This window comes from Halichoeres trimaculatus, unplaced genomic scaffold (genome assembly GCF_033239565.1).
Source record: "Halichoeres trimaculatus isolate MK-OKI-2021-1 unplaced genomic scaffold, fHalTri1.1 fHalTri1_scaffold_13, whole genome shotgun sequence".
Classification (NCBI taxonomy): Eukaryota; Metazoa; Chordata; class Actinopteri; order Labriformes; family Labridae; genus Halichoeres; species Halichoeres trimaculatus.
In genome coordinates, this window is record NW_027437191.1 from 8,138,125 (window position 1) to 8,159,492 (window position 21,368).

At 40.3% G+C, this 21,368-nt stretch overlaps 1 protein-coding gene across 1 annotated transcript; it reads right to left on the bottom strand.

Moving 5' to 3' along the window:
• Nucleotides 1-300: 300 nt before the first annotated feature.
• On the bottom strand, nt 301-20,426 carry sptlc2b (serine palmitoyltransferase, long chain base subunit 2b). Its single transcript, XM_074685505.1, has 12 exons — nt 20,150-20,426; nt 15,959-16,153; nt 15,424-15,578; nt 13,130-13,278; nt 11,538-11,662; nt 10,093-10,186; nt 9,480-9,585; nt 8,354-8,573; nt 7,182-7,308; nt 4,660-4,795; nt 4,212-4,341; nt 301-2,591 (listed from the first exon to the last, which is right to left on the bottom strand). The coding sequence occupies exons 1-12, from the start codon at nt 20,291-20,293 to the stop codon at nt 2,478-2,480; spliced, it is 1,695 nt and encodes a 564-aa protein (XP_074541606.1). The 5' UTR covers nt 20,294-20,426; the 3' UTR covers nt 301-2,477.
• Nucleotides 20,427-21,368: the final 942 nt, after the last annotated feature.

The window sequence follows — 21,368 nt, forward strand, 5'->3', positions numbered from 1 at the left end:
GCCAGTGCATTGTGAAATCATCCCCACTGGCCTTATAATCCCTGTACTTTTAGATTCCTTCATTTTATAAACTCTGTATTGAAGCTATGATCTCACCTCACTGGCCATCGGCTTCATGGTTACAGTTTTAGGACAGTAGTGTATGACTGGTCAGTGAAAAACGTGGAGTAGTGGCAGGATGTGAGTAACCTCCCAGTATAAAAGGCTTTCACATATCTTTGAGGTGAGTGTTTAAGTTTTGATAACAGTCTGTGTGGCCTGCCGTAAATAAATACAAACCCATTCCAGGACTTGGTACAAAGAAAGTGATTTAATCAGCACTGTTTCCAACAGCATGGTCAACAAACATGGCTTTACAAACTCCTCTCAGTGGTTTATCTTTAACAAAGCAAAGTTTTACCAACGGTCACTGCAGCTTAGTCTGCAGGTGTGTGGTGGGTTAGCTGAAACATGTCACAGTACATGAAATAGCTCAAAGCAAATCAAACAGAGTAATCTCTTTTTCCTAGGAGAGAAACCTGGCTGAAAAAACAGTCATGTTTGTAATTATATTTCTGCTTCTATAGACAGAAACGTGGGAGCTCAACGTGCTGCACTGTGCTGCCGATGCAGTCGATGCACAGTGTGACATCTTCTGTTTTATGCTGTTTTTAAGGAGTGCCATCAGATCGTAGTCATAGTTTGTTTCAACTTTTACTTTGGGTTTATTAAAAGCAAATACATCATTGGGTTGTTCAAGCCATTTTCTGCACAACAGAAACAATGTTGGAATGACTCACTCAAAGACAAAAATGCAAACAATGTGTGCAGAACGTACACTTAAAAAGGAAACCCCAAACAGTTATGCTGCGCTAAAAATCCAAAGACCAAAGGAAAAACATCTCTAAACTGGAGCTGAATAGCATCACTTTAATGAACATTTACAGGAATGGTTACATTTCCAGATAATGTCCAGCTTTTTGACTGGCCACTCCGACACGACCTCCAGTTCTCATCAAATAAGCGATCAAACAAAAACTGGTGATGAGGGTGTTTGAACGTGGCATGTAGGTCATGTTTGGGGTAACCTCACACAGACACAAAACTCAGACAAAAACAGCAAAACAAACGTGACGATAAAACGTTTTGACATGGAATGTCATTTTAGACCACGGATGATAAATTAAATGAAAAAAAAAAAAGAAACACAATGACGTTTAAAGCAATACCCAAATATATCTCGCAGTTTTCAGGGACTACGTCATGTGTGCATCGAGATGCCTGTCAGTAGTGCTGGCACTGAAGTTAAGACATGGTAAAGTAGTCAGATAAGATGCACACCTTTCATTAGGAGCTGCCTTTCAGAAAATAGTTACAAAAATATCAAAGCTAAGAGATGACGAAGACGTTTTAAATAAATAAAGCCGTCTGTATATCAGATGAGCATGGGAGCGTCATCATCATTCATACAGATCTGGGGTTCAGCGTGTCATCATGCTCAAAGATCGTGTCAACGCTGATTCACATGAAAGCACTTGAGTGAGAACGACTTAGCGTGAGGGGGAACTATATTACACATGGAGCTCATTAGCTTATAGAAATGTTAAAGACACTGGGCTCAAGTTTTTGAGTGCAGGTGTAAACAGTAAATAAGGCTGAAAAATATTTCTAGAAAATAAGCAGTAAAAAATATTCCTTAAGACTTGCTCCTTGGGATTCTTCCCCATTAAAGGTTTTTCTTTTTGAACATCTGCTTTTCATTTAGAGAACAGGTAGAAAACATATCTATACACATACAGTATATCCTTTGGTTAGGGAAAGAACCCCGGTATTCTCTACTCTCTATTCAAGTAAAAGTGATTAGAAGAGAAAAAGCCATCAGATAAATAAATGTGGAGTTAACATGCTGTTACTCCTGTGGAAAAAAAAGTATCTCTCTGAAGTTTGGGATGCCACCCTAAGGCAGTATAATACAAACTCCTGGATAAATATTATTTACATATATAATTTTTTCCTCTTGTGTTCGTCATAGCTATGATCATATTTATTTTTTTCTAAGCCCAAGAGTAGAAACTCATGGCAGGAACTGGTCTACTTCGCTCTAGGTTGTTTGAATTACAAGGAAACTCCATGTTGTTGTTATTATTGCACAAATAAGATACACATTCGATGTGCTCACAGGAATAAGACTCAGATAGATGCAGTCACAATAAGTTAGGACAAACTGAAAGGCTCTGAATGCACTTTGTAACATCTGATAAATACAGGAAGATGAAGGTGATTTGGTCAGGTCCCATAATGCACTACGGCTGAGTAATGAGTAATGCCGTTTTCAAAACCGCTGGGAAACCTGTGAAGACCTTGGGCCCACATGGATCTGATGTGAAGAGATATGCAGGGCAGGGAGGAGAGAGTGGCTCAGAGGGAAACAAGGGACAAATGAAGGTGATGTAAAACAGGAACATATACAGAAAGGGTGGAGCTGTGAGGGATCAGGCTCAGTCTTGAAGCAGACTCTCCTCGGACATCCACCCCAGAGAGGAAAGAGGCTGCTCACGTCTGGAGTATTTAAGCTGCAGCAGGTCGCCCACTTCACTAATGGCTGCCAACGCCTGGGAAAAGAGCAGGAAGACAGCTATTAATGTGGAGCCGGAATTATTAACGTCAATCAAAATAATGAAGACAGCCAGACGACAGAAAACTCCAAAAGATGAGAGGATTACACACAAAACACATCTTGAAAGAGGATTACTTCTGAGGTGACAAATGAAGTGATAAGCTTTAATCACACGTGGGTTTTCAAGCGCTAAACATGACAGAAGGCTCCCTGCAAGAACCACAACTGAACACTAACTCCTTCCACTTCTTTCCACAAGAGACTGTATCAGCATTGCAACAGTGCAGAGCACCTGGAAACAATTTACCTTCCTCCTGACCCTTTTTTTTCTCTTGATTCCATGCTTGGAGAAATAGCGAGGGCTGGCTTTTCCAAAGACGGAAAAATCGGCTCCTCGAAGTGCTCTACAAAGGCAGGCCGGTGCCCTTTAAATGGACTATTACAAACGGTGTTGACGTGCTCCTCAGGAAGATGAATGAAGTGTCTTTGGAGAGACAGAGCAGCTCAAATAAAAGCCTCTGTCTGAGCCACGCTGTAATACTTCAAGACAGCTTGGCTTTCCAAGTTGTTTTATAATAAAGGACATACCGGGAGCTTTTATTATTCTGCAGGCGCACCAACACTGTGACTCTGGAGACAGACAACAGCTGAAAAGGGCCTTTAACCTTAAATCACATTAAGGATCAGATTTAGTCTTTAGCTGTATAACTCTGTCCTGTGACAACAATCTGAGTTCAGATACTTTTCCTCTTTACATGTTGGATGATTGTCATTTTCACGCTGACTTTGAAATTTTGAATGCTTCATTTTCAAAGAAGATCCTTTTATTGCAAGACATCTCAGAGAGGTATCTCCTTTACAGAGACGAAGCCAAAAATGTCATAAAATATGAAGGAGACCATTTCTTCCACCATCACCAGGCAAAGGCCCTCGTAGCAATGCGAGCGCAGACCTCCGCCAAGCATATTGTGATTGTCACCAACACTTTAGTCCTACTTTAATGTTATACTCCCTTTCAGCAGACTGTCTGCTACAATTTGGTGTTAGTTGCAGGTTTGTAGATAATTTGTTCCCTGACAGTGTTGAAAGTTATGATGACCCAGTACATACTTCATATTCCAGATCTTAGTATCCAGAATATTGCCAGGATCTGGATCATACTTTAACATCTGTCAGAAATTATGGTGACCTTGTCTTGTATTGTTTTTCAAAGTAATCTGACCATTCATTGAGGAGTTATATACACATATGGTGAAAACGGCCCTATCTCACAATGATAAAGAATCCTTTAAAAAAATACCTGGATCCACACGGTGATCCAGATCACCTCCAAAATTTAATCACTTCACCCTTATCCCATTTTTAACATTTCCTTAGAATTTCATCAAGATCTGTTCGTTACTTTTTGAGTTATGTTGTGCACAGACAAGCACTCCCAAATACATCACCTCCTTGGCAGAGATAATAATGTTCAAATGAATGTCTCTGGAAAAAAACAACCTATTTCTTCAATATCTTAACCTTTATTTCATTTCAACTTTATACTTTCAAAGGTTTAAGATTAAAAAATTATTGTTTTTTTTGTTCCTTTTTTCTGACAGTGATTGGGACTTACTGTGTTGAGCATCTCTCTGGTATGGGCGGCCGAAATGCAGAATCGTGCCCTGGACTCGATGATGGGTGTTGCTGGGAAGCCGACAACCACTGTTCCGATGTTCCTCTTTAACATCTCCCGACCAAAAGCCCTGAAAAGCAACAACTACATGAGACGCGAGGCAACGCATGGAAAGTCCAACTTCTCCACCAACACCACAGCCACATCTTACGTGTTTTTTTTCTTTAATGTGTGACTCTAAAATCATACACAGCTTTCCACACATTAAGTCAAACTCTATTTGTAGATGGGACAGGAGTGAGGAAAATCACTGAAATTAAGAGCGTGAGCCTTTACGTCTCTTCCAACAGTGAAATCATTCTCAGTCTTACAATAATTCATACTCATTACCCGAGATCTCCAAAGCATAGAAATGTATTAAATTATCTCAAATGAAGGAGAAACACACCCAATTTTGGCTGGCATGTAGAGCATCATGGGTACCACAGGGGAGTCATCATTGCCGTAGATGATGAAGCCCATGTCACGGAGTTTCCTGCGGAAGTAGGTGGTGTTCTCTGATAGCTGTCTGAGGCGATCAGCACCTGAGAAGGCAGAAAAAGGCACACAGACATGTCAAGATGATGATTATTGGATGTAAACACACCATGAAAATACATCACTGTATTTTTCTCTCCAAAAATTAGAAGCATCTGTTCAATTTTCTGCTGATTTGTTTCATTTTTGTTCAGCACACAGCCATTTTTACAATCAAATGGCCAGAAATTCAGAGTGATGTTGTAGGCTTTGTGCTTTTCATGCTAAGACACATGAACCAACGGCTTGATCAAAGCAGTATGAAATCACAGGTCCTGCTCCAATGACATCTCAACCAGCAAAACAACTTATAAATCTACAAACTAGCTTAGCATTTAGTAAACGCAGCTCATGTGTCATGTCTTACACATCTTAGACAGAGAGCAGGACATGGTTTGTTTTTGAAGACAACTGGGACTCTTCAAAGTCCAGGTCAGGCATCAATCCTCACGTGTCAGTCTGATGCACACTGAGGATTCACTCCTTGAATCCTGAGGCTGAACCTCCACTGATAGCATCTTAAAAAAACAAATAACCATATGGCTGGGAAGCGCCAACAGCAACACACATCTGCCTGGCTGTTCTGAAAAACAGAACAGAAACACCACGACTTCAAAGCGTCCTGAGACACAACAAAGTCTGACATTATATTTATCCAGACGTCTTTTTCCACAGTCAAGGAATCCAAAGCTATTCTCAGCCCTGATGGACAAAACAAAAAAATACAGCATATAATATTCAGGCGTTTTCTTTTTCAGGCATTTCTGAGCTCCTTTCATGTTGAAGAAAGCTTTGCCCATCTTCTGCTTTTACTTCCCATCCACATATTTGATTGATGTGAGCTTCAAACGACAAATGTCACATTTTGATGCAGACCAATGCCAGGAACCATGAGCAGCCGTCCTCAGTGACTCCAACGCAGAAACAAAGTGTTAGCAGGCAGCTCTCGACTGTCACTTCAAGTCTGTGTCAGTGTCTGCATCTTCAAAGGGCTGAATTTCAAAGAGTGACAGGGCTGCAACCAATCAGACTGTCATTGTTAGTCCTCTACGCTGGGAAATGTTCAAAGGTCAGACAGTCAGGATTCCTCTGCTCAGAAAACATTCTGAGAAGGAGCTGATGACTTTGTAGGGCAGCCGTCTTGTACGAGTTTGCCCCAGGTGTTTACTCCACAACCTAATGATTCAATGACTGGGGAGCGGGGTAATCTGAGCCTACATCAGCACGTTAGAGGAGCCGGCATCAATCAGGCCCAATAAAAGAGTAAAAGGGGTGCCGCCCTGCAAGAACAACAAAACTACGGATCTGTTTGTGTGTGTAGGAGATGAGTCCAGCAGAGTTTGATCCGCATGGATCTCTGGCCCTCGGCACCGTGCTGCTTTGTACCCAGCGTGAAGGCACAGAAGCACACACACTCGCAGAGGAACACACATCTGAAAGCCATAAAGAGAAAGGGTAAAAAAGTCAGCATACCAACACTTCAAGAAGACCTTCTGTCAGCCCAGTAACTGTCCACCAAACAGCTTTCTACATGGATATTCTGAAACACAGCTGCTGTAAGGCGACTGCTTAAAGACCTTCAAATATCCAGATCCAGAAGAGATATGAAGACACATCACCCTCTATGGGTGGATGTTAAAATCTGAAATCGTTCAAATTTATTTTACATGCCTTAAAATTTAAGATCATGTGACATTTCTTCCAATACCTAATCAAAATCAGTTTGTAGCTGCCTCTGACCTGGAAAAAACTCACATACCCAACAGGACTTAAGCGTCCCCATGTGACATTTACATTACACCTCACAGGAGTTAGCACATGTCAAAGACCTTTTACGCATTTTTATTTGAAAGTTAATAATTGTCAGTGGGTCATGGATACTAACTTTTATCTTTAGGTTGGAGAGGAAAATGTTACAAGGTTATCAAGCCCTATCTGTATGAAAGAGCCAAAGTACAAAATGTGGAAAAGCTCATGTCAGTCAAAAAAAAGGTCTGTGAACCCCTCCTGTCAGGTTTGCACAATTGAGTCAAGGTTCAGCCAAAGATTTGTACTGCCATCTTGTGGTCGCTGAGGGAAGCGCATGCCAAATATGAAAAGCGTAATCTCAAATCAGACTGAAAAAACTCAAGTGTAGCAGAAATCTTTGACATTTCATGTTACTGAAATAACAAAAAATAGACAGATTTCTACTTCCTTTAGGTCTATGTTTGATGTTTAGTGGGCCTTCCCGAAACACCACCTGAAATAATCACCTTTTTCATTGCGAACATTCATCCAAACACCATCTTTGAGTTTGACAACAAAATAAAAATTTAACATTTCATATCAAATGTGTCCTGTTTATCACACAATCCTGCCAGCAGGTGGCTGGTGTTCTATTCTGACACCTACCCAGTGTGGTCCCATCCTCTCCCATGATGATCTTCATGGAGGTGATAATCTGCTGGGCCACAGGAGGGGGCATAGATGTGGCGTACAGGGCGCTGTGAGAGTGGCGTCGCAGGTAATCAATCAGTTCCTGGCAGAAAAATCACAAAACATTTGCTTTGTTTTACCATTGTAATCATAAAGCAAACCCTTCATGTTATCAGTTTTCAAAAAGTCCTGTTTTTAACCTCTGTCATCATACGTACGATGACTTTACATAAATCGGCATTCTGTTCTCTGGTGAAGTATGGAGCACAGCAATATTAAGAATTTCAGGAGCCCCTCTTTAAACCTATTTGGCCAGCTGAAGTCTTTTGTATAATCTTCTGGATGGTGTTTTTTTTAATTCTACAATGTGTTTCATGTCTCTGTTAACGTAAGCCACGTGTATGGAACAGTCAAACTGAAGGGGAGAGGTTACATGAGTGCAAATAATGCACCTTTAACTGGTTACATAAAAGCAGCTCTAATGTCAAATTTGTTGAGGTAAGATGGATAACCAATTATTCATTAAATAAGTGATTACCAATTTTCAATTCAATATCAAAGAACTGATTTTTTTTTCAAAGAGCATAATCTTATTATCATGTATGCACAAAATAAAATAAAGAAACATTATGATCTTTAGAGCTGAAAGACTTAAAAACAATCTTTGAAGTTCAGTCAAGTGTGTTTTCATAACAGTAACAGTGCCATCACCTGGAGAGTTTAGGCATTACCACTTTGCATATTAAAATGTGTTCTTGGGTCTTTCAGCATTTATGTCTTTTCTGGGATTTCAGAAGTATATGAAGATGCGACTGTATATGGACCATATACTGTTGTCTACATGTTTCACGTCCTCCATAACAAGAAGTAGCCTTTAGTCCTACCCTCTTTCCTCTTTTTTTCCTTTTTTTCTTCTTTTTTTTTTTTTTTAAAAAAGGAAGTTACATTTTCCTTTTTTAGTAAGCCTTATGACTACTACTGAAAGTGACTGACACACAATTTGCTGGGTGTCTGCATGTAGGGAAAGTCAGAGCATATCTAAATAGAAAGAGGAAGAGCTTCAGCTAATGTACGTATTGTGCCTTTTTACAGTTCAGAGTTCAACACATTTTATATTCTGACCTCACAACCTCCTGTTAACAACCAACCTTTTTCCCTCCAATGTATCCTCCGGCAGCACCAAAGCTCTTGGTAAATGTTCCCATCATGATGTCCACATCTTTGGGATCCAGTCCAAAATAGTCCACCACTCCTCTGCCGTTGGGCCCCATGGCGCCGATACTGTGGGCCTCGTCCAGGTACAGATACGCCTTGTAGCGCTTCTTCAGAGCAATGACCTCAGGCAGGCGCACAACAGAGCCCTCCATGCTGTTAGACAGAACAATGATGCAAAATACACCAAATCAGAAAGGTTCATAAGTCATTCACATGAAAGACATGTTTAGAACTCAATAACAAGCTGTAAATTTTAATATAAAGAGCTTCCTCTATCCCACGTGAGGGTTGAAAGTGCATCAAACCAAAAACCATCAACTACCTGGCCGTGAGGTTGCAGTAACACAGAGAACAAGGAGTAGATGACCTTAAAAAAAGCTGTCTGACCTTTTAAAGCTGTGCATATGAAGGTGTTAGAGCCCATTCAGACCGTGTCTGGTGCAGCTAAAGTGTTTGCTTCCTAAATCCCAGTGGAAATGAAGCTCCATTAACTTTGCATTAGCAAAGGGCACTTATTATGTCACGCTGTCTCTCTGACAGCTGTATTGATCAACAGGATTGATTGCTTTTAGCGTAAGCACACTTCAAACACCAAGGAATGCTTCGAGATTAAATGAGAAGGGGCACATTTTCAAAGTGTCATTATTTTCTTTATTTAAACAGCACGATAAAACAGAGTGCTTACTCCGTGGCTCAGATACTAGAGCAGAAGTTGTGCAACTCCTGGTCACACTTTGTTCACACTGAAAACGTCATTGTTCTGTGTGTTTAATGCACAGTCAGCATGTGGGTGTAGCATCAAGTGAGATCAATGCAGGGAAAAGTGTTTACATTTATATATAGACTGAACTCTGAAATACTGCAACACATTTCTTATGGAACTAAGATTTACTTTAATGCCTGTCGGTTTATCTTAGCAAGAAATAGAAAAATTCACATCATAGAAAAAAAAAGACCTTTCTTCGTTTTTGGTAAATGAATACCTTCACATGACACCATAAAATTTCAAACAAAGAGCACATTTACTTGTAAAAAAAACAAAGAAAGACAAAGGTTTACCTGTAAATTCCCTCCACCACAATGAGGATTTTCTTCCAGGGTCGGTGAGTTCTGGGCTGCCCGTGAACGATCGCATCTCTCAGCAGCTTCTCAAGGCTCTGCATGTCTAAAACACAGAGAAATATTGTTATTGACTGAGATTGGGCGTTGTTGCCTCTTAAAAACACAAGGTTTCTGTCATTATTGGATGAAAGTCAATGTATTAATGACTGCAACCCTTTGAAGATCTGCTTCAAAGAGCCAGGCTGCCTGGGTCCGGGCTTCTCAGTATGAACTTGGATAACTTTAGGGAAAAAACTTGGGGATGTCTAATAACTGTGTGTGTACACGTATGTCTGCTTTCAAAATCCACCAATCAAACCTATATGAGAGCTCAAAATTTAAATTCAAGAAAAAATACTGCAAAACTACAGAAATAACATTAGTGCCAAGTTTTTGCATTAGACAGAACAGCTTGTAGTCTGTGATTTGTTGGGAAAAGCAGATTATAACTAATTCTTTCTCCAGCTGTGCTGAAAAGGTATGCTGTACACTGCACTCCTTGGATGTATGCTAGTGCACATTTCTGTCAAGTTATTCAAATAGAAAGCGCTCTTTACTAAAGTTCACTCACTGTTGTGCTTGAAGACCCGGATTGTTGAGCCGGACAGGCGGGCACCCAGCACCAGCGATGCATGATTCAGCTCGTCACTCAGAATAAGACAACCCTGAAGGGAGATGAAAGAGAGGAGGGCTTTTAAAAATGTCACAAAGTTTTGATTTACTGCTGGTCTGCTGCTCATCCAGTACCAGGAGTTTATTAGTGGGAAATATTCAGGTCCAGCCCTCTCTAGTGCCTTACCACTGTAACACCCGGGGCGTCACATGCTGGAGGACTTTTAGTATTACACAACTACTTTCTGGTTCAGACTGATTACTCCTGTCTTAAGAGGAAAGAAGTTAAGTCTCTGGAACAAAATCAAAGTCTGACTGTCATTGGCTGGTTTGGGTAAATTTTTACTTTTAATACTTCTAGGCTAAGAAAATCTGCTGCCATGGACAAACGATGAAGGTTTCTACCCTCAGAAAAGAAGGATAAGATCATACAAAATACTCTTTTTTCCTATTTAGAAAACAATTTCTTACTATCATTTTCTTACACATTACCTTTAAAACAAGGAGACTGCGTCAAAAAAGAAATAAATGTGTCAGGTTTAAACTGAGTACAGTAACTAAAGACACATTAAAAGCATCACAGATTAATTTTTTGAACAAGACTTTCTTCATCAATGAACTTCATTTATCTAAAAAAGCTTGTTTCTCAAAAGTGTGTTCTTTTCATTATATTACAAACCCATTATCCACCTCTTAAAGTCAACATAAATAATTAACACACTCAGATGAATCACACCACTTCTTACAGTCAATGACTAAATGTGCTCATTACACAACACACATACATGTTGTAACACCATGACGAGAGTGAGCAGAGAAGTTACAGGCATAGTAACAAATTCATGGCCCCATGTGACAATAGCACTGACTCAAACCTTTTACTGTCAAGTTGTACTTTTTTCTCTTGGCTTATCTGTTTTTACTCATGTGTCTGTCAGAAGGCATGCTCTTTGACTCACAAGGTTGCCCACGCCTGTCAGCTTACGCTTCTACTTCCTGCTAAAGACAGGGAAGAAGAGAGCGCAAACGAACGTGAGCACAGACTGCTGTGAGATTTGTTGGAGTTGGACCAACAGTGGCCGGGACTTGTCAAATATTAATCTCCAACCCGCTGCCCTAAAAATGTTTTGAAAGCTTTGGATGGAAAATGGCGTGTTGTGGAACAGTCTGAACTCTTGAGCTTGGCCATACATCTGAAATGCAGTTTGTTTTTACTTTACACAGGAAGCAATGTTTTGACCTAACAGTAAATCTAATAATGACACTCAGTACAATAACAGGATGGGTACAGGGGCAAACATAGCCTTAAAAACACAGAAAAGAAGGTAATCCAATCAAGAAGAACACGATGTGCTGAAGAAAACACAAGAACAATAAATAAAGGGAAGTAATGAAATTCCTCACCTTCCCGGTGAGAGCAGGAATGTTCATGGAGTTTGTAGCAAAGCCCATGCCAAAAGCCATGGATGACTCAACACCTAGGAACCTGGCTACTAGCTGCTCCAGCTCCTCATGGATGTCCAGGTTTCCTAGAAAGAACACAGTCTCACTTTAAGTACAATGTACATCTTCCTGTGAATGTTTTTACTTATTGCAGCAGGAAGGAAAACTGATTCTTTGAATGGTATTTCACTTAATTCTGGAGATATACAGTACAAGGGTTCACAGCATTTAAGAACATGGATTCTTTCCTACACCTTTTACACTGTTTCACCAACAAGTGGAGGTAACTTGCTGAGACATTAAGCAATGTGATAAGATGCCAATGCCTAAAGGATGTTATGACCTGTAACAGGATGTGTAACAAGCCACTCACACAATAAGAGCTAGGGCTTCTCACAATTCAGATTCTATTACGATTTTTGGGGGGCCAGTTCAATTTAAATTACGATTCCTCGATATTTACGATTTTTGTCATTTTCAGATTGTTTTTCAAACACCAGACCATGGAAAAAGTTAAGTGATGGTGATAATGTCTACAGACTATATCAGGAGCCATATTTTCCATTATGCGCATCACGTGAGTCAGAGAGTAACATTTCACCCTCTGCTGGAGAAAAGTGGTAACTTTTTTCCAATCCAGTTTATAAACAGACTAAAAGAAAAAAAAGAAAAAAATATATATATTTTAGTCAAAATTTTTTTTTTTTTTGACTAAGAATCCTGATTGATATTGTCAAGAAAAAAAATCCTGCTATATCGATTTTGGACATTTTCTCCCACCCCTAATAAGAGCTAATGCTAGTAATACAAACAGATGCTGATAACTGAACCACCCTTTCATTCTTAAGAGATGTTTAATTTTCTGTGCCCTCCAGAAAGTTTTATCTTCCACAGTCAGTCTGAATCGATGATAACTCAGTGACCTACAATTTTAGACCTCGAAATCATCCCGATGGTCAATGTGTGTGTTCATATGGCTGTAGAAAAACCTCTTCTTTACACATGAAATTAGAAATCTGCTCCCCTCTTCTCTGTACAGCATCTCTCGGTCTGGTGATCAGAATAGACACTTACATTCTATGGTTGTCCATGAGTTTAAAGTATCCAGCGTCAGACTAATGTTGTTAAAAACAGGCTAAAAAGGAAACAGTCCTGACTGCTACACAAAGCTTCCACACTCCAGCAGAGACAGATTTAGAGAAGACGCTGGAACATACTGACGCAAACATTGCTGGATTAAACAACGTTCTAAAAAACTGGTTCGTTAATGTTTCATGAAAGGGAAATGGACTAGAGCTTCCCAGGTTAGGAGCAGTCTCTGTGCAGCAGTGAAAGGACGTGAACTTCAAAGCTCTTTCTAATTCTGATCCTTGAAAACCACTCATGCCTGTGGTCTGTGTTGTATGCTGAAAGGACAGCGTAAAGAGAGAGCAGTCACTCATACACCAGCTAAGGTTTAAAGTCCACTTCATTACTATATGACTCAAAGGGACTGTTAGATGATTATAAATCCTTGAAGCTCTTTCAAAGCAGCTCTTAAGTGTGACCCTTACCCATCTCGCAGCGTGTGCTGCCCACTCCAACTCCATACTTTTGTGTGGACTCAACAGCAGCATCAGCACAAGCCCCGACGTTCTCAGCAAAGCCCAGGTAGTTGTATGAGCCCATGTTGATGACGCCCTTCACCACTTTGCCTGTGTGCCTGAGAGAAACAGAGAGTGAAACCACGACTCCCATTAACCCTTAACACAAGTGACTGTAGGACGATCTTTGCTGCCTGGAAACTCTCTGCCTCAGTTTGCAATATCATTTACAGTCTACAACTAAAACTGAACATCATATCTTACAAAAACAAGAGATTAACTAGAAACTAAGAAAAAAAACTTGCTTATAATAGGAAAACGTGTTTATAGACAAATGTAGAAGTTCTGTACCATCTCAAAAAAGTTAGACCTCTGCCAGTTTCCTACTGATTGTTGAGGTAATAAAGTGAGAAGTCATTTGCCAGTTCTGTCATATTAGTGTTATCTTTATTACACTGCTACTGGAGCTCTTTAACAGCTTTATCAGGTTTGTCTTCTGTTTGTTTTGGGCTATGAGCCATGTGACGAATACTACTGATGTCACTCTTACTATCAGACCTCCAAGGTCAGTGACTTGAAGTATGAATCGATAAACTTCCCGTTGTGCTCAGCACCAGAGACATATAAATACACACCTTTGAGGGAGCAATGACCATCAAAGACAACGCCTTGATACTATATCCACCCTGTGTACATACAGACTCTAATCTACAAACACACAATCACACTACAGGCCCAACAACGCGTAAGTGGATACGTTTTAAAATAGTTTTTCTCTGCCCTGTAGTCTCATGTCCTTACATGAGCAGATGTTTTAAGTCAATGAGGTTTAAGAAAACTTTTCAGACGGCAACTTTTTAAATGATACTGCTGGCGGCCATGGGAAGACGCTAAAGATGTTAAGGGCCTGGTGAAAAACAAACATGATTAGTAGAGTATTAAACTACATATGTGCACATTGCTATGTTTCCTAAATAAAGGTGCCTCCACTGAAACCAGCATTATCCTGCCTGAGTCACTTCTGGATATAGATTTTATGACTTCCAGTCCGACCTGATTTTTTTCATGTTATCTACTTCCGATAGAGATCCAATGATGATCTGATACCGATTCCTTTCTCTAATAAATCCTGTACTCTGTTGGGTGACTCTGTTGTAAATGACGAATTATATTTGTTGTATTATAGTGAGCCCTGTTGGTACCTCCTCGAGGAACACTCACTTAACAGATGTTGCAAGAAGCTGTTTTACTATCATTGTTTTCCAAAGAGAAGTAGTCCCACACAACAAACATGTTTGAAACGCGGTTTGATTTACAGCAGCCGTAAAGCGTAACAGTGCTGAAAACATGTAAAAACTGGATCGGTCCCGATCACGGAACAAAATCCAATGCAATCAGATTCTCCAAAAATAGCCGATCAGTGTAACTGTTCTAGACATCCCAGAGTGGAAACCAGATCAGAAGTTTGCTGTCTGCATGGCTAATCAAACTAGGGATGCACTGATAGGTGGTATCGGTTATCTGTGTTTCGGTGCCTCTAAAAGCTGGATTGGTATCAGTGGGAAGAGATCCATGGTGCCGATCCAGGCAAACAGCTCTATCCTTTTTTTTTGCCAGTGCTCTTTGCTATTTGATTTTAAACGTTGCCTCTGATGCACTCTTCTTTGTTTTTTGCAACATTACCTGTCTACAGGGTATAAAATTTTACATTTGAAAAGAACTTGCATGCTTTCTGAAGAATTGTTTTACAGGTAAACATTTAAATATTTCATAGTTTAGATAAATATTAAATTCAGTAATTCCATATACTCATTTTTTCCCTTTTACTCAAAACATTACCAGTCTTATCCCACAGTAGGGTATGCAGGTTATTATTTAACACTGGTATCTGATCGGTATCAGTATTGGTAGATACCAAAGCCCAGGTATTGGAACCAGAAAAGTTGGATTGGTGTATCCCTAAATCAAACCAATGTTTGTGATTGCTTTTTTACAATAATGAATGAAATATACCATTAAAAACAAGTTTTTGCAACTCCCCATCAGTGTGTCACGACCGCCTACTTTAAGAACCCCTGTTGTTAGGCATATTTGCATGTTCGCAAGGTTAAGACAAGGTTAAAAAAAACTGTTCATGATCATCACTCTCACTGAAGAACCCAATGTTCATGAAAAACTCCAGTGTGGATGAGTTGTTTTTAATGAAGAGATTTTTTAAACATATCTGTACAGGTGTTAATGAAGGCTATGATGCAGCAACTCACTCAAAGGTCCAGTTGTAGTCGGGGGAAACTCTCTCCACCAGGTCCATCTTAGCACCAGGGACACTGCAGATGGGCCGATTCCAGTTGTCTCGAATCCTCATGTACAAGTTCCTGGTGTAAAAGTTTTCAAAGTCCTGATAGAGAGGGACAAAATCCTGCAGGGAACGAAAAGTTTAAAAGAAGTTTTAGTAAAATGACTTCCAAAGGTTGTCTTTGTTCTGTTGGAGGCTACTGAGACACAGTTTTAAACCAGATTTAAAGGTGGAAGGTGTGAAAGACTTGAAACACTGAAAGCAGCTGAGGACGAGGCCAGACTTGAACCATGGTTCAACAGAAGGATTATATTTCCTAACATCTTAATCCAAAACCCTTATTGTTGTTGAGAAACACGGCTAAGACCTATCATAGAACTTAAGCTCACAACACAAGTGTTAAGGCTGGATTTGAGTACACATGGCCTTTTTAAGGACAGGTTCAAAGGGAATGGTCTGTTTGCTTTTGGATTGAAAAAAGTTTAAAATCATATCTATTTCACCTTCTGCTCCTCTCTCTCTCGAGCCACATGACACTTCTCGATGTTCCAGTGGCGAAGGAAGTCTCTGAGGTAGCCAAAGACGGTGAGGATGCCGTAGCCCATGTACGTGAGCACGGCCACCAGTAGAGGAGTCTCCTCGAAGGATTCCAAGAAGGGCTTCTTGTACAGGCTGGAGTTGTGTGTGACATTCTGGTTCTGGGGATAAATCAGGGAAAACAGAGCTTCATTGAAAGTTTTTTTCAACACAAACTGAATGAAACAGAAACCAAAACCCTTTTCTGAAATGCAAAGATCTGAGCTCAAGTCCCTGAATCAGCGGTTAAAATGTTTCACTTAGTCTCTGACTTTAAGTTGGAGAGAAAGCCTCTCTGTTTGTGGAATCTCCTTCATGAGAGTAATGGTTTATTGATGCTTAACTCTGTTTACACTTGGGTCTGCCTCACTAAGCAGGCCCAATAAATTGTGACAGAAACCAGCCAAGTTAGTCCAGTATAAGCTGAGCACACACTCGACGACAGCAGGGCTGATCTGTTCAAATGGTGTTATTCTTGGAAAGGAGTAAGAAACCCAATAAAGGGCACAATCAGCACGTTAATTCATGGAGACCCAACCGTGCCTGAGCCCTGTGGACCAGCCAGCAGTAAAATGGCCATCAGACCAGGGTTCTAATTCATTGACTTTTATGAATAGCAATATTGATCCTGGGTTATGAGGCCGTATAAAAGTGGTCACACATCGTAGGCGCTTCACAACAACTAAACGGAAAAAATGGAGAACTCACTCCTGTCGACAAAGCCAACATTAAACAAATGAGGGCGGTCACTCATTACACTGTGACTCTGGCCCGCAGCTTAGCAACCATAGCTCATGTGACCAGTCATGCTTCTCCAAGAAATACCTCTGAGCCAGGGAACAGGAGGGCACTGAGCTGCGCGTGTGTGTGTGTGTGTGTGTATTAAAAGCCAGTTAAACAGGTCCCTTTCTCTGAATTAAAAGGCCAACAGACCAGAGACCATGGTTTCATTGGTCCGTCTCGAACCACAAACACAAAATCCCATTCACATTCATGTGCCCGGCTCAAAGAGACGAAAACCTCTGCAGCTAAATACGGACCAGCTGACGTCGTATTTGTTCATTTTTTTATACCTGTGGATAAACACAGGTACAGGAAAAACTGAAAATCTGTGCCGTCCGTTTAAAGCTGGATAGCAGAGCAACTATCCTCCAGAGTGCATCCAGCCAAACAAACAAACAAACCTGTGGAAATCTTCTACGTTATGTGCTGGCTCTGCAGTGTGTGAGATAAAGATCGTGTTACGATGTGTATGCACTGAAAAGGCTTTTACATTACATGTCAAAATGAGTAAATAAGTGAATACTCTTTCAGCTAAACAATTATCCAATTCCCATCTCCAAACGAGCAATTACTGACACTGTGGTCCTGGCTGAAAGCTGTTAGAGAGATCATTTATTCTGCCTGCTCATCAAAATCCTGCTTCCAAGCACCTTCCTCATACATGGACAGACCAGATCAATAAGTGGGGGATGAGTTTTTTTAGAGGAAGACTCTGACTGAGGAGGACATGGAGGCTCACACTCAGTAGACAAAGTGCAAATCCAGGGTGTAACTTGTGAGGAGTTAATGGGAGAGTGCGCTGCTTACCAACTGGTTTGAAGTCAAAGGTGACGACAAGACAGACTGAGCTCCACTGGAGAACAGGTCTGCTCACTTCGTACCCTTATGATCAACTTGCAGACAGGATGACTGCAGTTCACTTTACCAACATGGAAGTCTTAAAGCAGGGATCCCACAGCTTAAAGTGATACTATGGAACAAGTTGGGTCCTATCACAAGGTTTAGGGCCGAAATTACCCCTACAGCAGTGTTTTTGTGCAGCAGAAGCCCAGGGCGCACGCACCAAACACCCCCTCCCTGCTCCTCTGCCGGTTTCCTCTGCACTCAGACGGGGCCATATTTTACTTGACCAAAAACACAAATAAACGGACTCCCACTGAAAAACTCTGATATCGGTCTGCATTCACGCTTTATTTAGAGAATTTTCGGCGCGTTACTTTTACACAAAAACACCGCTAAATAAGACTCTAGTTCTCATCGTGTCTCTTTGTCCCGGCAGACTACCTGCATTTGTTTACATCTGGCACGGCGCGCGCGGACTGATACACTAAGCGGCGAACGCCTCGTAGCCAGCTGTGGCTCTGCAGTAAAGGTAGCGCCGTTTTACGCCACGATGAGAACTAGAGCCTTATTTAGCGGTGTTTTTGAGTGAAAGTAACGCACTGAAAATTCTCTAAATAAAGTGTGAATGCAGACCGATATCAGACTTTTTCGGTAGGAGTCTGTTTATTTGTGTTTTTGGTCAAGTAAAATATGGCCCCGTCTGAGTGCAGAGGAAACCGGCAGAGGAGCAGGGAGGGGGTGTTTGGTGCGTGCCTCCTGGGCTTCTGCTGCACAAAAACACTTCTGTAGGGGTAATTTCTGCCCTAAACCTTGTGATAGGACCCAACTTGTTCCATCGCGGAGTATCACTTTAAGGCAAGTTAAATTCAAGACTTTAGTAGACTTTTTTATGCCATTTGAAACTAAATTTAAGACCAACTTCGCACTAAACACAAATGGACAAAGCACCACATCAATTACACAGGGTTGGGGACAGCTAATAGAGTCCCAACTGCAACCACACCAATGTTTGTTGGTTGCGCTTTCATGATTGCGTGTGTACCACGAGAGTCACTTGGTAAATTACTTAAAAAAAGAAAAAAGTTAGCAATTATTTTGAGATTTGGGACTATTTACAATCATATTAATATGTACTAACATTTTTTAGACTCTTAAAGACTAATTTAATACATTTTAATGCCATTTAAGGCCTTTTTTGGTTTGATGAATTCACTGCCTTTTTAGACTTTTTAAGAATCCACGGGAACCCTGTAAAGGTAAATACTGTTCATGGTAGCATTTAGCCTGGCCTGCATCGACTGTCAAAATACAAATAATACACATTCTGGCCTTGTTCATCTCGCAAACATAACATTTATTTTTACACATGGTTAAAGTTTAAATATCTTGATTTTTTAAGTCTTGTGACTCTGAATGATGATATAACTTTGGTTTAGTTGTGCATGTTCTCTGATAGTATTTCCAGCATTGGTTCATAGTAGCACTGATTTGATCTCTGGCTGAATGGAGACATTCTGTGCACGCGGATGTCATCAGTGTGACAGCCATAACATCTGGAATTTATTGCGAAAACCCACTGTATGTTGAAATCAGCAGCTTTAAGCTGCGCAAGTCTGGAATGTGATGTTCACAAAAATGAGAGTTTGTGCTTCTCATTCAACAGAAAGTAAAGGTTTGGTTTTTATATGACTTTGGTTCAAGATGTAATAAATCAAATTAAAAACAATAAAGGTATGTGTATTTTTGTGGGTGTGTGTGTGTCTGCATACCCCACCTCCACACCTCACACACCAACACTGTTTAGTGTTTTTCTTTCTACCCTTGGAGGGACCACACCCTTCACAGCCGGGAGACATTCCTCTCCTGCTCAAGTGTCATGTGGAGACGGGCCTGCCCTCCTCTCCTCTCCCAGGAGACACACACAGATAGACAGCTACTCCGCTAATAACACAGCAAGACGCTGCTCTTCATCATAGTAGAGTCAGTGTAAACAGAGACCGGTCTGACTTCACCAGCCACACACACACACACACACTGAAGTGAAGAAACAACAGGGTGTAAGGTTACAAACAAGTCCCCACTACAATCATCCCGATCAGGTGACAGGTAACACCAAACAAGAAGTTAAAACAGAAAGAAGCGTTGCCTACATAACACATAGTACTCACTGCAAGCTAATGCTAACACGCTTAATTTTTAGAAAGACAAAAATAAGTAGAATTTAAACAGCAGACTGGCAGCAGTTAGCTTTTACTATGTTGAGGTGGTGTGATGCTTTCGTGTTGTAGACGCAGCTCACACTTTTCCTGAGCCTTCAAAATAAAAACATTAAGTAATAGGAATTCTTTGCCGCATTATGACCGCAGAATTAATAACTTAATGGTACGTTCATTGACATTATTTCCGTATTTCAAAGTAGTCCACAGCAAACGGTGTGAAACACAACCGCCACCCCTCCAGTATCGACCAGTTGACGGTTGGGCCTTCCTTACCTTCTCTCTGGGGCGACGATACTTCTGTGGTTGCTGAAACAGACAGTGGTTCTTCACGAAGCCATTTTTACTCGTTTTTTTCCCATTTGAAGTCCGGTGGCAGGCCTCTCCGTTCAGTAGCTTGTTCGCGGAGCTTTCTGTCATCTTTGTCGGCCGACTATAACTGAGTAATTCACGATGTGAAGTTGACCAACTTGTGTAACGTTCGTCGTGAAGTCATGTATGAGCTGGAGGAGAAGACGGATCAGACGCCCACTCTGCACGGTGAACCGCACGAGCCTACCGGAAATCCACGCCCAGGAGTGGTGTCATTGGTCGAGGCCGAGACTCCATTTACAAAGATCGTCTATGAGAAGACAATTCACAAATCCGTCAACGAAAGGCAGCCTCACCTCATGTAGAGTGCGTGTTAGACAATATAGCCTATGTATAAGTTTTGTGTGTCCATGCATGTGTGTGGGTATGAAAGCAAAACATGTATATATGTGTATTTATGTATACTGAAGGTATTTATACATTTGTGCACATGTGAGGGGTGTTTGTTTTTTGAATAGATTTAGGAGACATACTTGTGGGTTAGTACTGACAATTAGGTAAAGGTAACAGGTCCTTAGAAAAGTTAGATAGGATGTATAAAGTATGAGTTTACATGCTTATACTGGCTAATTTATATGTTTGAAGTATTTCTTAATAAATACAAAAAAAATCAAAATTAACTCTACAACAATTCATGTTATACCAATTAAGTAAATCTCTAGGAAGAAGTGATTACTTTAAATAGGCTATAGGTTTATTTGAAAAAAAGAAAAGTGACTGGATCATTACTTCTGATCAGACGAGATGGGGTGGGAAAAAAAATTGTAACGTCTTCGTACTTCTTTTAAGGAAGTAATTAGTAGTAACAGAATAAAGCTATTATTTACATAACTGCAAAGTTTATATATATATATATATATATATATATATATATATATATATATATATATATATATATATATATATATATATATATATATATATATTCTGACTTTCTGTTTTTCTCTAGGTTCTTTTTAGTTTATTGTCGTCTTTTACCTGTTCAAAAGAAACAGTTTTAAGCAGTCAATCAATTGTTTAAAGTTTTATCACGTTTTAAATTTGGTCCATTTAGGTTTTTTAAGTTTTTTAATTTTCCTTTTTTTGAAATTTTTATAACTGTCTGCTAAAACACTTTTTTTTC

Bases quoted from the DNA above. Each gene is read 5' to 3' on its own strand.
- sptlc2b (XM_074685505.1), bottom strand. From the start codon at position 20,293: ATGACAGAAAGCTCCGCGAACAAGCTACTGAACGGAGAGGCCTGCCAC. The intron at 11,663-13,129 runs GTAAGGGTCACA...TGTTCTTTCTAG, and splicing joins CAGCACACGCTGCGAGATGG to GAAACCTGGACATCCATGAG. The intron at 9,586-10,092 runs GTGAGTGAACTT...TCTGTGTTTTAG, and splicing joins CCGGGTCTTCAAGCACAACA to ACATGCAGAGCCTTGAGAAG.